Source organism: Ursus arctos, unplaced genomic scaffold (assembly GCF_023065955.2).
Source record: "Ursus arctos isolate Adak ecotype North America unplaced genomic scaffold, UrsArc2.0 scaffold_13, whole genome shotgun sequence".
NCBI lineage: Eukaryota > Metazoa > Chordata > Mammalia > Carnivora > Ursidae > Ursus > Ursus arctos.
In genome coordinates this window covers 21,156,847-21,170,742 of record NW_026622797.1, presented here as the reverse complement: position 1 = coordinate 21,170,742, position 13,896 = coordinate 21,156,847, and the positions used below count along the sequence as shown (strand labels likewise).

Below are 13,896 nucleotides of genomic sequence, written 5' to 3'. Positions count from 1 at the left end.
ACAGAGATAGAGACAGCCAGTGAGAGAGGGAACACAAGCAGGGGGAGTGGGAGAGGAAGAAGCAGGCTCATAGCGGAGGAGCCTGATGTGGGGCTCGATCCCATAACGCCGGGATCACGCCCTGAGCCGAAGGCAGACGCTCAACCGCTGTGCCACCCAGGCGCCCCTGTTTTCTAAAACATTTATAGTTTTGCTTTTCACATTTAAATTGTTAATTTACCTAGAACTGATGTTTTTAAAAGATACAAGATATGCCTTGAGCTCTATGGATCATCTCTGATGTGTTTCCTGTGTTACTATTTGCTCTTTGATCTTTCTCCTAATTTTCTTGGCTTTATTTGGCCATTCTTTTCTAACTTAAGGTGGAATCTCTTAAGGTGGAGCGTCTGACTTCGGCTCGTCCTGATCTCGGGATCCTGGGATTGAGTCCCACATCAGGCTCCCCACTTAGCAGGGTGTCAGATTCTCCCTCTCCCTCTGCCTTCCCCTCCCCCCCCCCGCCGCACTCTCTCTCTCTCAAATGAATAAATAAAATCTTTAAAAAACATCATTAACTTTCTTCCTTTCTTATTTTCTGATACGACCACTGAAGGCTGTAAATGATGCTGTATGTCCATGGTTCCCAACCTTATTTGCATGTTGCTTTCGTGGGGCGGGGTGGGGGTGCTTTAAGAATGGTGATGCCTGGGTCTGGGTCCCACCCCCAAAGATCCTGATTTAATTGGACTGTGATGTGACTTTAAATATTGGGATTTTAAATGTGTGTGCTCAGTGATTATAAATGTCCCATATATCCTGGAAAACAGTATACGTTCTGTAGTTCTGGGGTATGGAGTTTTAAATATGTCTGAAACTTAATTTAAGCTTGTGAGTCTCATTCAGATTTCTGTATGCTTCCATTTTTTGTTTTTTGTTTTTTTGTCTGCTTGGCCCCATACCAAGAGAGGGATGTGTTAACCTCTCCCACGACATATATGGATCTTTCCTTCTCTTTATAATTCTGTTTTGCTTCCTATATACTGAGATGGTGTCAATAGATGTACATAAGTCGAGGATAATTACATTTTTCTGATGAGGCCTTTATGATGAGACTTTATTCAAGAAATGCTTTCTGTTGTAAAGACTGCTTTATCTAATATTACTTTAATATAAAGGTGAGTTATTTTGGACCACCTTAGCGCTATGAATTCAGGCTGTAAACCCATGTGAGTGCTACTTACTGATTCATATTCTCAGGGTAGATTTCATTCTGCCTCACCTGCTAAGCACGAGCATGACATTATCTCTCCTGTCCTTGGGATCAGACATTCTAGCACACCCTTCACTGAGGCTGTGCTGTAAGAGCCCCTCCCTATGGCGGGAGGGTCATTATTGGACTTCCCACCTTGGGCAGGTTTCGTCCCTTGTCTTCAGTATTTCACCAAGCTATGAAAATGACTCCTTGCAGTCACCACATTTAACATAGCAAATGCCCTCAAGGTCAAACCCAATTTCAGTTCTCTGCTTACGTCATTTCTCTGGGCTTCGTCTTCATTTATTCTTTTCTGTCAAAGTATTGTTTACTTTCTTACTGGCTGATCAGTACATTTAAAATAATTTTTAAATGTTATATTCAGGATTTTAGTTGTTTTTCAATGGAAGGCCTAGTCAAGGCACCTGGTGTGTTGTTTTGTAAAAAATAGTGTAGGCATGCCTAGCTGGCTCAGTCGGAAGAGCATGCAACTCTTGATCTTGGGGTCATGAGTTCGAGTTCCATGCTGGGTGTAGAGATTACTTAAAAAAAAAAACTTGAAAAAAATCTTAAAAAAAAGAAATAGTGTACACCGTTTACAAGTTTTCTTCCATTCTCCTCCCCTAATTGTGGGCTTTTGGTCACCCACCTCTCATTGAGTGACTCCTAGTTGACCCTGTTCCAGTCACCATTTCTATGCAGTGAACTTCCCAAAACTTAGTGGCTGAAAATGACAACTATTTTATTCTATCTTATAAATTGTGGGTTGGGGATTTAGTCAGGGCTCAGCTGGGCAATTCTGCTTTTCATGAGATTGACTGTGGTCGCTCAGTGTTACTCAGCTGACAAAGAGGTTGCTTTGGAGGGTCCCAGATGTCTTCTTTACAATGTCTGGTGTCTTCGAGAGGATGGCTCAGAAGCTGGGCTCGGTTGGGGCTGTCCACCAAAGCACCTACATGTGGCCTCTTCAGCAGTGTGGCCTCAGAGTGGTCAGGCTTCTTCCATGGTAGCTGGCTTTCCCCAGAGCAAGTGCCCCAAGAGGACAAGGTGAAAGCTGTATGGCCTTATCTGACCCCACTTCAGAAGACACCCAGCCTTACTCCACCACATTCTGTTAGTTACAAGTAGGTCATACGATGGGCCCAGCTTCTGGGTGAGGGGAATTAGTTCTGCCTCTCAATGGGGGATCGCAAGGTCATATTGTAGAAGAACGTGTGGGCTGGAGGTGTGATTGCTGCCATCTTTTACAAATCAAATTGCTACATCCACCATTCCCAGCTAGCTTGATATTCAAATGCTGAACTTCACAAAGGCAGGTAGGGGGTGGCCAGGGAAATGAGTAAAGATCACAGCAGGAGCAAAGTATGCCAGCAGTGAGAGTCCCCATGATTACATTTTCCATACCCTAGAAATAGTTTCTAACTCATGTCTGTTGTTGAAAGGTTAAACTCATCCATCTCCAGTTATAATGGAGAGGATTTTTCTTTTTAACTTTGCGTTGGAACAAAAATAGATTTTTGTGCTGGACTTCTAAGCTGCAGGGGAGATCTACTTGGTCGGTTTTTCCTCTGCAGGCCTAGTGTCTGTTCAAGAGTACTTTCAAGGCACATGACTAGCATCTCCCCTGCAGAGCAAACTCTGAGCCCCAGAGCACAGCGAGGACCCCTTCCTCCTCACATCTCGGGCTCATTTTTTACCCTGTGACATTGTCTCTCCCATTTCTCCTGATACTTGTGGAAGTCTAAAGGGCAGCATTTTTAGAACTGGATTTATATTATAAATTTGTTTTCCTCAAAGAAAAATCAGAATAATTTCTTTCAGATTAAAAAAATGTACACTTTTTAAAGATAGAAAATAGGAAAAATGAACAATTTAGAATGTTGTGAATGTAAGTACATTGTGTATACACAAGTGACTCATGTTTGTTGGCAAAAATCAGAATATTCAAAAATATAAAAAGAGGTAACAATTATAATGCACATCAATGCATATTATTTTCTACCTAACACTGAAAAAAATAAAGTTATTTGTTTTCTCTAGAAGTTAAAAGAGGAGTATAATGAAATGTTACTTATTGCCTGGAGATACTAAAACTATTTACAGTCTTAGTGTATTTTTTATTTTAGAATGAAAATAATACATGCTCATCATCATTATTATAACAAGCATTTCTGGGTTTCTGTTGCTTTTTACTGTAAAACACTTCATAATGCATAATGATCACATTAAAGAGAATGTATTTTATTCAATAACTATATATTTTATTCTATAAGTAATATATTTTATACCAATTAAGTATAAAAATCTGTAATTTAACTTTCATGTTAAAAAAGGGTTTTACTTTTTATAACTTTTGAACTGTATATCCTATTTAAAGAAAAAAAAACTATTGGAACTAAGTATTTCCACCTCTGCTCTCAAAATAAACACTGAACTTCCTGCCTCCTAAAGGCGCCATCCCTTCTCTGTCTTTTCTTATACTATGTCTTAGCCCCACCAAGAATCTATTTTGCATTTTAAAAAATCTTTGCAATTCAAGTATAAAGAGAAGGAATCAGGAGGCAGTCAATAACCAATCAATGCCCATTCTATGAAAACACTGTAGGGAATCTCATAAATCTGGTAGTCTTATAAAATTGCTCAAATTAGGAAAAAGAAGTGGTGGGAGAAATGCCTTATTAATTGTGAATTTTTTTGTCCCCCCCCATTAATTGTAAATTTGATTGAGTTAATTCACCTTCGAGATACCATTTTTAATTTTAAAATGTATACATTTGAGTAGAGCACTAGAAACAGATACACGTACAGTAAGATATAGTGTCTGTATCTGTGCTGAAGTAGATATATGAGCCCTAAGATGCCAGGACAGGCAGAGCCAGAGAAGGCCATCAACTTGGCCTGAAGACTGAGGCTCACCTGGCAGTTGCCGTCTCCCTGGGTAGGCTGTGGAAGTTGCATCCATGGTGGAGACGGGAGGGCAGGCTTTGGAGCTGGGCACTTAAGGGTTTGATTCCTGACTTGGCAACTTGAAAGATATTTGAATTTGGCCAAGTCATTTAACTCTGGTTAAATATATCCATTATATCCATCTTGGGAATTAGGTAGTGTATAGCCAATTATATAGCCAATTATATCCATCTTGGGAATTAGGTAGTGTATCCATAAAGTTCCAGCTCATCAGTAAATGGTAGTGCTTGCCAGTGTTACATTCATGGGCAGGCTTGGTAATCTAAAATTTGTTCTCCATTGGTGACATTTTCACTATCCAGTGGAGCCTCAGTTTACACTCTAGTCTAAAATTATCTAGTGAAAGAAAATTGAAAATTCAGATGATACATGGATTTGTCCAAGAGGTTAGTAATTATTTATTGATATATTAAGACCTGTCTTAGATACCAGGGACATAAAGATGAACATATTACCCTTCCAGGAATGCCCGTCTAAACAGGTCGCAGGAAAGACAGATTTTAATTCTATGCAGAGATATTCTTGGCCTCTTCCTGGTTGTCCTGCAGTAAAGAAGAGTACTCTTACCTAGCATGGCTTTGAGTTTGATGAGTAGTCAAGAAATTCCCCCCGGGGGCACCTGGGTGGCCCAGTCGGTTAAGCGTCTGCCTTAGGCTCAGGTCATGATTTCCAGGTCCTGGGATCCAGCCCTGCATCAGGCTCCCTGCTCAACGGGGAGTCTGTTTCTTCCTCTCTCTCTCTGCCCTTCCCCCTACTGCTCGTGCTCTCTCTCTCTCTCAAATAAATAAAATCTTTAAAAAAAAAAATTCCCTCCTTGTTCCGTATCAGATTTTTATCAAAGAAATAGGCAAAAAGCATCAATGAGGGGAAATCTGGTTAATCTTGGCCTCATAGCTCATGTTACTTGAGAAGGCAGCAGGGTCCCTATTTTCAACAAATCACCTGTTGCTTCTGGCCAGGGTGATCCCTGAGCCGACTGGAAGAGATTAGGCAGACCTTCTAACACAAGTTATTACTAGTCAATTTGGTTCAGTCATTTTTCTTTCCTCTTTCCTCTCTGAATTCTCATGGTACCAAAAAATGCTGTGTATTTGGTCTCAGGGGGTTTGTTTAGTTTCAGTCTTAGAAATAGCTGGTTTCCGGGGCACTGAGTGACTCAGTTGCTTAAGCGTCCAACTGTCGATTTCAGCTCAGGTCATGATCTCAGAGTCATGAGATCCAGCCCTGCGCTGGACTCCACACTCAGTGGAGAATCTGCTTGAGATTCTCCCTCTCCCTCTGCCCCTCCTCGCACTTGGGCATGCTTGTGCACGCTCACTCTCTCTCAAATAAATAAATAACTCTTAAAAAAAAAAGAAAGGAAAGAAATACCTGGTTTCTGCTCAGTGACTAACCAGTGTTGGTCCAGCTCAGCACCATCCAGGTTCCCATCTCACCACAGCAGCCTAGCTGTTTCTATCCTGTATCTTTCTACAGAATCAGTCCCATTTATATTTATGGGAAGAGTCCTTAGGCCTAAACTCTGGTCTCATTTGCATAGAAGGGAGTTAAGATTATTGTACCTGTATTTCCTGAACATGAAGGGTCTTTAATTACTCTTGCCTCTCATAACCCTCTCAGGAAACCTCTTTATTTATTTTATAAAGGTTTTTTATTTATTTATTTATTAGAAAGAGAGAGAGGAGAGAGAACATGAGTGGGGAGAGGGGCAGAGGGAGAGGGAGAAGCAGACTCTCCGCTGAGTGGAGAGCCCGATGTGGGGCTCCATCCCAGGACCCTGGGATTATGACCTGAGCCGAAGGCAGGCACTTAACTGACTGAGCCATCCAGGTGCCCCGGAAACCTTCTCTTTAAATATTAAGAGGAAGCAACTCTTGGAATAAATGTGTGGTAGTTCTGCAGTGAATTTTTAAAAGGAGTATTGCATTTCTTTAATTGCCTGTAGTCCCATCTTGCCAATATATATTTTCAAATAACCAGTCCCTATAATTTCACATCGCATTCATTGCTTATAACTGACTCCTTATTCCTAATTACAAACCAGCACACACAACATGGAGATCTGAGGCAATTATCTAGATGACTTAGGCCCTGAAGCTCATTTTAATGGAAATACTGTGGGACTTCAAGTAGGAAGGCCTATGCATGAGCCCCATCTTTGTCCCTAACACCCATTTGATGTCTAGCAAGTCACTCAATCCCTCAAGGCCTCCGTTTTATCATTCGTGAGACGATACGGTGTTCGGGTTATCAGCGCCTTAGTGACTTAACCATCTTACTTTGCTCACCACTTCCAGGATGGCTCCTTCACCGTCACATCTGTGCCTTATCGCTCCTTGGCCTCTTTCTCCATCCCCAATGGCCTCTCATCCTTCCGGGCCTCTTCCTCTACCTTGACTTTCTCACGGTGTGTTTTCCTGAGGGTAGTCACATTTTTTACATGGCAGCTGACTTCCAAGAAGAAGGAAACAAAAGATGCCAGGCCACTTAGGGGCTACATCCCAGACTGGCACAACCTCCCGTCTGCTGTGTTCTGTTGTTTAAAGCAGTGGCAGGACTTGTCCAGATTCAAGGCTGGAGAGAGAGACTCCACCTCTTGATGAGGGAGTGACAAAGTCACGCTGCAGATGAACGTGTGGGATATGCCCCAAAATCTTGAGCTGACTTTCTCGGGGAAAACGTGTATGTATATGGTCATAAATGAATTGTGGGTGTTCCTAATGTAAGGGATATGTAGCACACAATTTACCATGAAAAATAAACTATACTGTACTCTTTTTTTGCAGTTTCTATATCTCAGTTGATTCTAAAAGAATGCTTTCATTGACTTTTGCAGACTCTTAGATTGGTAGCCAACCCACTATTGAGAATAAGGACTTTGCCCTTATTTGTCTTTGAGTGTCCTTCAGTGACATCTTCTTGCAAATAGTGGACTCTATAAATAACAGTGAAAGAATTGTTAGTCACAATCATAAACGAAAATTTATTGCGTCTTTTGGAAGTTTCACTGTAAGTGTACAAAGCACTTTCACATATGCTCTTAATGGAGCCTTATAATACTGTGAGGAATTCTCATCCCCATTTTCCAGAGGGGAAAACAGGTTTTGGAGCAAAATAATTCACCGAGGGTCACACTGCTATTGAAGGCATAGGTGAGACAACAACTCATAACTTCCGGCACCAAGTGTAGCACTTTCTACTTCGTCTACTGACATCTTACCTTCGGAGGAGAAATTTAAAATGAACGTGGAGACAAGATTCTCTGCCACTACCCATATTAAAATACTTCCTTTCAAGGAAGTTTTCCGCTCGATGCTATCTGGCGATGAGTATGGGGCATGTTCACTATTTCAGCTCCTGGGTTAGCTATCAATATTTACAGTGATTACGACAGAGTAGCCTCGCTGTGATCTCCCTTGTGAGACAAGATGGATGGTGTTACCACAGGGGACTCAGGCCCACAAGTATCTCTCTGCTTGCTTCATCTCTTTCAGAACCCAGTAGCCAGAATTATTGCCACAGTTTCCAGCCACAGGTTCCCCACAGAACCTACAGTGGCTGAGGGATACGAGTAGGGAGATGAGCAATCTATGACTGCAGGATTTAAATATAACACCAACAGGCCTGTTGGGGGAAAGCTTGTTTATTGTTGAGTGACTGTCAGTGATGGGAGGAGGCCAGAGAGAGGCCTCAAGGCTTCCTTCTGTCTTTTCCCTTTTCCTAAGATTCTTCGTTGTCCAACCACAAACTAGATTTTCTTATCTCTCAGTGAAGTCGTTCTCCGTGGTTTGCAATATTCTGTGTTTGGGCTGAAGAGTCCATCTCTCATGGAGGTTAGGTTATGGGGATGTATTTAATTAATATTTTTCTTCCTGTGAGGGAAAAGTTCTTTGTAGAGAAATAAAGAAGTAAAGATAAGCACAAAGTTGAAACCAGAAACCATCCGTGATCCAGTGACCATCGTTAATAGATAACTGATGTTAACATTTTGATGATTGTCTCCATTTTTCAACCTGAGGGACATAAGCGTCTCTGCCAACCCCAACATCTACGTGACACGGGTTATGTGTTTGTTATGTGGTAATAGTAATCACATTCGATTGACGCATTTTCTTTGAGTGGCTTTAAGTGCTGTGGTGAAATTTTTCATGCTGATTGTCTGAACTTTCGATATTAAAGAATAAATAGCAACTACCTCCTCAGTAGTTCAGTGGCAGCTGGTCAAAGCCATGTTGCTGTGGGGGCTGCGAAATACAGAACTTTAGTAGGAAAATGATATTGTTTCTCAGAAAATCTTATGATCTGGACTATCCTTGTGGTCATTGAGGGTGGGGGATGTATGTGACTCAGACCAGGCCCCAGGATGAGTTTAGCAAAGGCCTTCTTCCTCTCCTCATCAGTGACACTTGAAGGAAGTCTGCCCTGGTTTTAGTATGACATTACATTTATCTTACCTTTACCTCGTAGAAATTAGGAATCTCTTTTTGCAAGACATTTCTTAAAAGAATGTCTGCTTTGTTGATGCTGTATACGTTGAGGAATTATGTGACCTATTGATCTATTTTGTTTCTCTATTTTTTCCTATGTAGGCAGCAATAAGGAAAGAACTAAATGAATTTAAAAGCACAGAAATGGAAGTTCATGAAGAGAGTCGACAGTTTACAAGGTAGGTGGGCAAAGTGCAGTTCAGCATACTTTATGTTATGTGTATTTTACCACAATTTAAAAAAAAAATTTAAAAACGGATGAGCGGGACACTATCTAGTGAACATTTCTAAAATTAAGTCTTTTTTTTTTTTTTTCTTTCACAGAAGTCTGAATCATTCCAAAGGGCTATGTTCTGGTTTCTTTCTTAGTCTTATTTTCTGGGCCAGGAGACAAGCATTAGAATCATTTATTCTGCTCTCGAAGAGACTCAGTTGAAGTTTTATGCCCAGAACAGATGCTGGTGAGAGCCGCTGTGGGCACCTGTGTGTCTGCTTGGGGCTCACAGTAGACATAACTTAGAGGAGATAGCAGCTCAATTTTCAGAAGACCTAACTTAGACTAGGAATCTAATTTTTACTGCTGCTGCAAAAGTTTACAGTAATCCTACCCTTTTTCCTCCCAGTACCCTTTGGTGTCAGTTTATCCTTCTGCTAAAACCAGAAGAGAACTGCGGAATCATGTAGTCTTACCACCACCCCCCCCTTCACAGGTGTTCTGTTTATTTCTTTCTAACAGGTTTATGTGCTTTGCTCTTGTATAACATGTATGTGCCTAAAAATTTGCATGCCAATTAAATCTTGAAAAGTTGAATTTTTAAAAAATATACCAGGACCGATGATTACGTGAAGAAGACCACAGCAGGTCTTTCTGGAAAGCCAATACTGATTCCCTAGGCTCAAAACAACCTCTGTAAGACAGGCTGCATTATAGTGCTACTCCGTCTGCAGTGGTTCCTGTTGGTGGTGGTCCATGCTGAGAGAATGTCCTATGAAAAAGGAAGGAATGGTATAACTCCATAATTTAATAGCAAATCCCTTCGCTAAAGTTGGTAGGGGCCTCCTTGCTCCAAAGCTATTGCTCCTATGGTAATGTAATGTCTGGTATGCAGAAGAAACTCCCCTTTCTTCTAGGGGAGTTGTATTTGTTTTGGTTCCTCCTATATCATGTTTGTTTGTAAATGCATTCAGGGCTTTTAGCCATCTGGATGTATAGGATTTTTCTCTGTTTGAGGGCTGAATCCTATCCTGATTGACTCTTGGAACAGTCACATGCCCAGATCAAGCCAGACCTATTGTCCCCTCCTTTTTCCCTTCCACTTGTGGGGTCAGGGAAAGTTCATCCTGATATTTGACACCTGTGGTCATACATCTCCAGTAAAGTTGATCATAGTAAGGTGGCTGAATATTTATGGTGACATCAAGTTGGCTGGGACCTCTGGGGTAACTGGAAAGATATCATGCCTTTGAGTCCTGACGCCTGAGATGTGGTGACTGCGCTCAACCTACTCGTTATCATTCAGGATCCTTTGACTTCTGCATAGTTTTCCCAGAAATCATAGTATCTGATTACCTGATTATCATGTGATCACATTATATGAAGAATAAACTAAAATAGAAAATAATCAAATTTTTAAAATGCACGTCTATGGAAGTTCCCAGTTTATGAAAAATAAACATTTATACTGAAAGAGGTTCTTCTGTCATACGCTATGAACAAGTAAAAAAAGGGTTATGAGGAGAGTAAAGTTCATTTATTTTTTACATCTATACTTGTTACGGGCACAAATGATATATTCTAATTAAGCATTCAAACAGTACAAAAATCCATCAAATAAAAATGAAAACTCCCTTCACTCCCTCCTTCCTCAGCTTCATTCCTGTTCTCACAGGTAATCACTGGTAAAAGTCTGGTGTAGATCCTTCTAGGCATTTGCTGTGTATTTGCAAACATGTAGGTGTATATATATGATCTACATGTATGTACACACATGCTTCTACGTACACCCTCTGAGTCACAAAACAGCATCTAGAAAATCTTTCCATATTCGTGTATATCTTTATTTGAATGACTTCATGGCATTTTGTAGATAATGTACCATAGTTATTGAACAATTATTCTATTGATGGATGTTATGGAATTTTCAGTGTTTCATTAGTAAAACAGTGACTTGACTTTCTTTATAAATATATCTTGGTGGGGGCACCTGGGTGGCTCAGTCGGTCAAGCGTCTGCCTTCAGCTCAGGTCATGATCCCAGGGTCCTGGGATCGAGCCCCACATTGGGCTCCCTGCTCGGCGGGGAGCCTGCATCTCCCTCTCCCTCTGCCTGCTGCTCTCCCTGCTTATGCTCTCTCTCTGTCAAATAAATAAAATCTTTTTTAAAAATGTCATTAAATATATATGTGTGTGTGTCTTTGTGCACACATGCCAATATTCCTGTACTAGTACGTGAGTAGATTTGCCAGGTCACTGGATATATATTTTTTACATTTTGAAAGATGCTGTTCTGTGACTTGCAGTTTATGAGCATGCCTGTGTATCACCATTATCAGCACTGGTGGGGCAGGATGGTGGTGGTGGTGGTGAGGGGTCTATAGTCTAAAGAATAAACATTGATTTCTGTAAGGTTGAAAATCTTTATATATCTTTATTGACCATTTATTTTTAATTTTTGATTTACTTTGACCAGTTTTCTTTTGGGTTGTCTTTTTCATATGGATTAGTAGAAACTCCTTAGATACGGTGCATATTAACTTTCTTAAATATGTCACCATACTTTCCCTCAATTTGTTGTTAACATTTTAACTTTTTTTTATGGTCTTTTGTTTAAATTTTTGCACATTCAAATGTGTCTGTATTGTTACTTTTACTTCATTGTTTTGTGTCTTATAGAGGAAGACCAAGATTATAAATCTATTACCTTCAATTTTTACATTTTTTTTTTTTTACACTCTGATCTTTCATCCATTGGGCATTTTATTTGTGTGGGTAATTCAAGAGAGTAAACTAACTTTACTTTGTTCAAAATCAGTAGTTAGGATGAATGGATAAAGAAGATTTGGCATATATACACAGTGGAACATTACTCAGCCATCAAAAAGAATGAAATCTTGCCATTTGCAACCATATGGACGGAGCTAGAGTGTATTATGCTAAGAAAAACAGATCAGTTAGAGAAAGATAAATACCATATGATTTCACTTATGTGGAATTTAAGAAACAAAACAGATGAACATGGGGGAGGGGAAAAAAGAGAGGAGGAGGCAAAACATAAGAGACTCTTAACTACAGAGAACAGACTGAGCGCTGATGGAAGGAGATGGGTGGGGGATGGGCCAATGGGTGATGGTCATCAAGAAGGGCATATGTTATGATGAGCAAGTGATGAATCACTAAATTCTGCTCCTGAAAACAATATTACACTATATGTCAACTAACTAGAATTTAAATTAAAACTTGAAACAAAAATAAATAAATAAATCAGTAGTTAGTTGCCCCATTTATTTCCCCCTTGATGTAAATTCTTCTCATGTACACATGGATCAGTTCCTGGATTCCTTATTATGCTCTAATGATCTGTTGCCCCTCTTTGCACTGTGTCTTGCTGTTTAATTAGAATAGATTTGTAGTGTGTTTTTACATCTGGTAAAGTATTTTTTTCACCTTCAAAATTCCATTGGCTATTTTTTTGTATTTACTCATCTACAGAAATTTAGAGTATACTTGTTATATACTGTAAAAGCCTATTGATATCTGTATTGTTTAAGTAAATATTAATAGGTGTAAATAGGGATGAGCTGCATTTCAAGAGAAAATTACAGGCTTTTTTTTTTTGTAATAAGAGTAAGCTTTAAAAGTTTTCTAAAAAATATATTGATTAACGCTCTTTAAAATGTCTATCCAGATAAGGAAAGATTAAATATTCATATCACTAAGATAAATATGCCTTGCTTAAGTACTCTTTAAAACCTGGCAGCAAAGCCAATGTCTGCTGCTATTTTTCCATTAATTTGTATTACATCATTAGAGTTGCATTCCAATAGAGAAATCTTTTGGCTCCAAGACTTATAAAAATCGTGCTTATGATTTTCAGATTGTTTTCAGTATTTCTTTTAAGAGGATAAAGGTTTGGTAAACACTGCTGAGTCTAATCAAAATAATACCAAAATATGGTAATGTTTTACATTTAGAAAACTGTTTATGTAGAAGATAGTGGTGCTCTTAGCACCGGCCACCCTTGGAAGGAATATACAAGCTGTGGATCATTACCTAGCCCTGTAAATGCAATCTAGATACAGAGCAGCTCACTTACTAGTTCTTCTTCTTAGTGCCAGATGTTATCTCCTTATATCAGGTAAGCCTGCCGTTCAAAACCTAAATCTATTAACTCCCTGCCGGATTTAGAGTGGTTAATAGAAAGGTTGAGACAGCTTTGTACCCTCTGCATAGGCACCTCTTTATCCAGAGATAATCTTCCACACAGTGATGCATCAGTCAACACCAGAAGGATCCATTCCCATGTAGATCTTCCCTTGCTTCTGTATCTTTGGAGAAATTCACAAAAAGCTGATAACATTGATTGCCTCTCTGGAGGAGAATTGGTGGGTAGGGGCAGTCCTGAGAAGGAGGTTTTCCCTCTTTGAATTTTTGAAATACAAGAACTTACTATCAAAAACAAATATTTAAAAGAAAAAATAAAGGATCCATTCCGTAAGTTCTCTTTCTGTAAATGAGGATCCCATCATGGTAGCTTTTCTTAAATAATGTGCCAGCACTAAAGTTAATTGTGTACATTCTTGTTATTGGCATACCCAGAAGACACCTCTGAAACCTCCATCACAGGATACATTCTGTGACATGTGTGATCTGCCCCAGTGAAGAATTATAGTGATCCACCCTTTCACCTAATTCCCCTGGTTTCTCCCAGTATCTTTTAGATAGCTCTCTGGCATTGCAATGCATTCTGGGGCCACGTAACAAGGGTGAGGACTGGTGGTGCCCACGAAGACTTCATCCTGTGGCCTGAGAGGTACCAAGCTCTAACCTTACCTTCTTAGAACGCTCACTTCTCATCTGGCCACCAACAGCTGCCCGCTGTTCAAAACCCAAAAGACCATTCCAAGGGCAATGCATTACTTAATAGGATTATTGCATTCTGGAAGGAGACGACTATGGCAAGGTAAAGCCACTTCCCTTTCCATAGTGAATGGC

General features: G+C 40.0%; 1 protein-coding gene across 10 annotated transcripts in view; it reads left to right on the top strand.

The window, feature by feature from the left end:
* Positions 1 to 13,896, top strand: part of PHACTR2 (phosphatase and actin regulator 2) — a 255,813-nt gene that overhangs the window by 226,880 nt on the left and 15,037 nt on the right. For 4 of the 10 annotated variants that reach the window (XM_026504949.4, XM_026504946.4, XM_048225868.2 and 1 more), the window contains one exon: positions 8,788 to 8,864. In XM_026504949.4, coding sequence (XP_026360734.1) covers positions 8,788 to 8,864 — 77 coding nt within the window. Of the gene's footprint in view, positions 1 to 8,787; positions 8,869 to 9,009; positions 9,147 to 13,896 lie in introns of those variants that run through there. The other 6 variants (XM_057310996.1, XM_057310995.1, XM_057310997.1 and 3 more) reach the window with 2 other exon arrangements.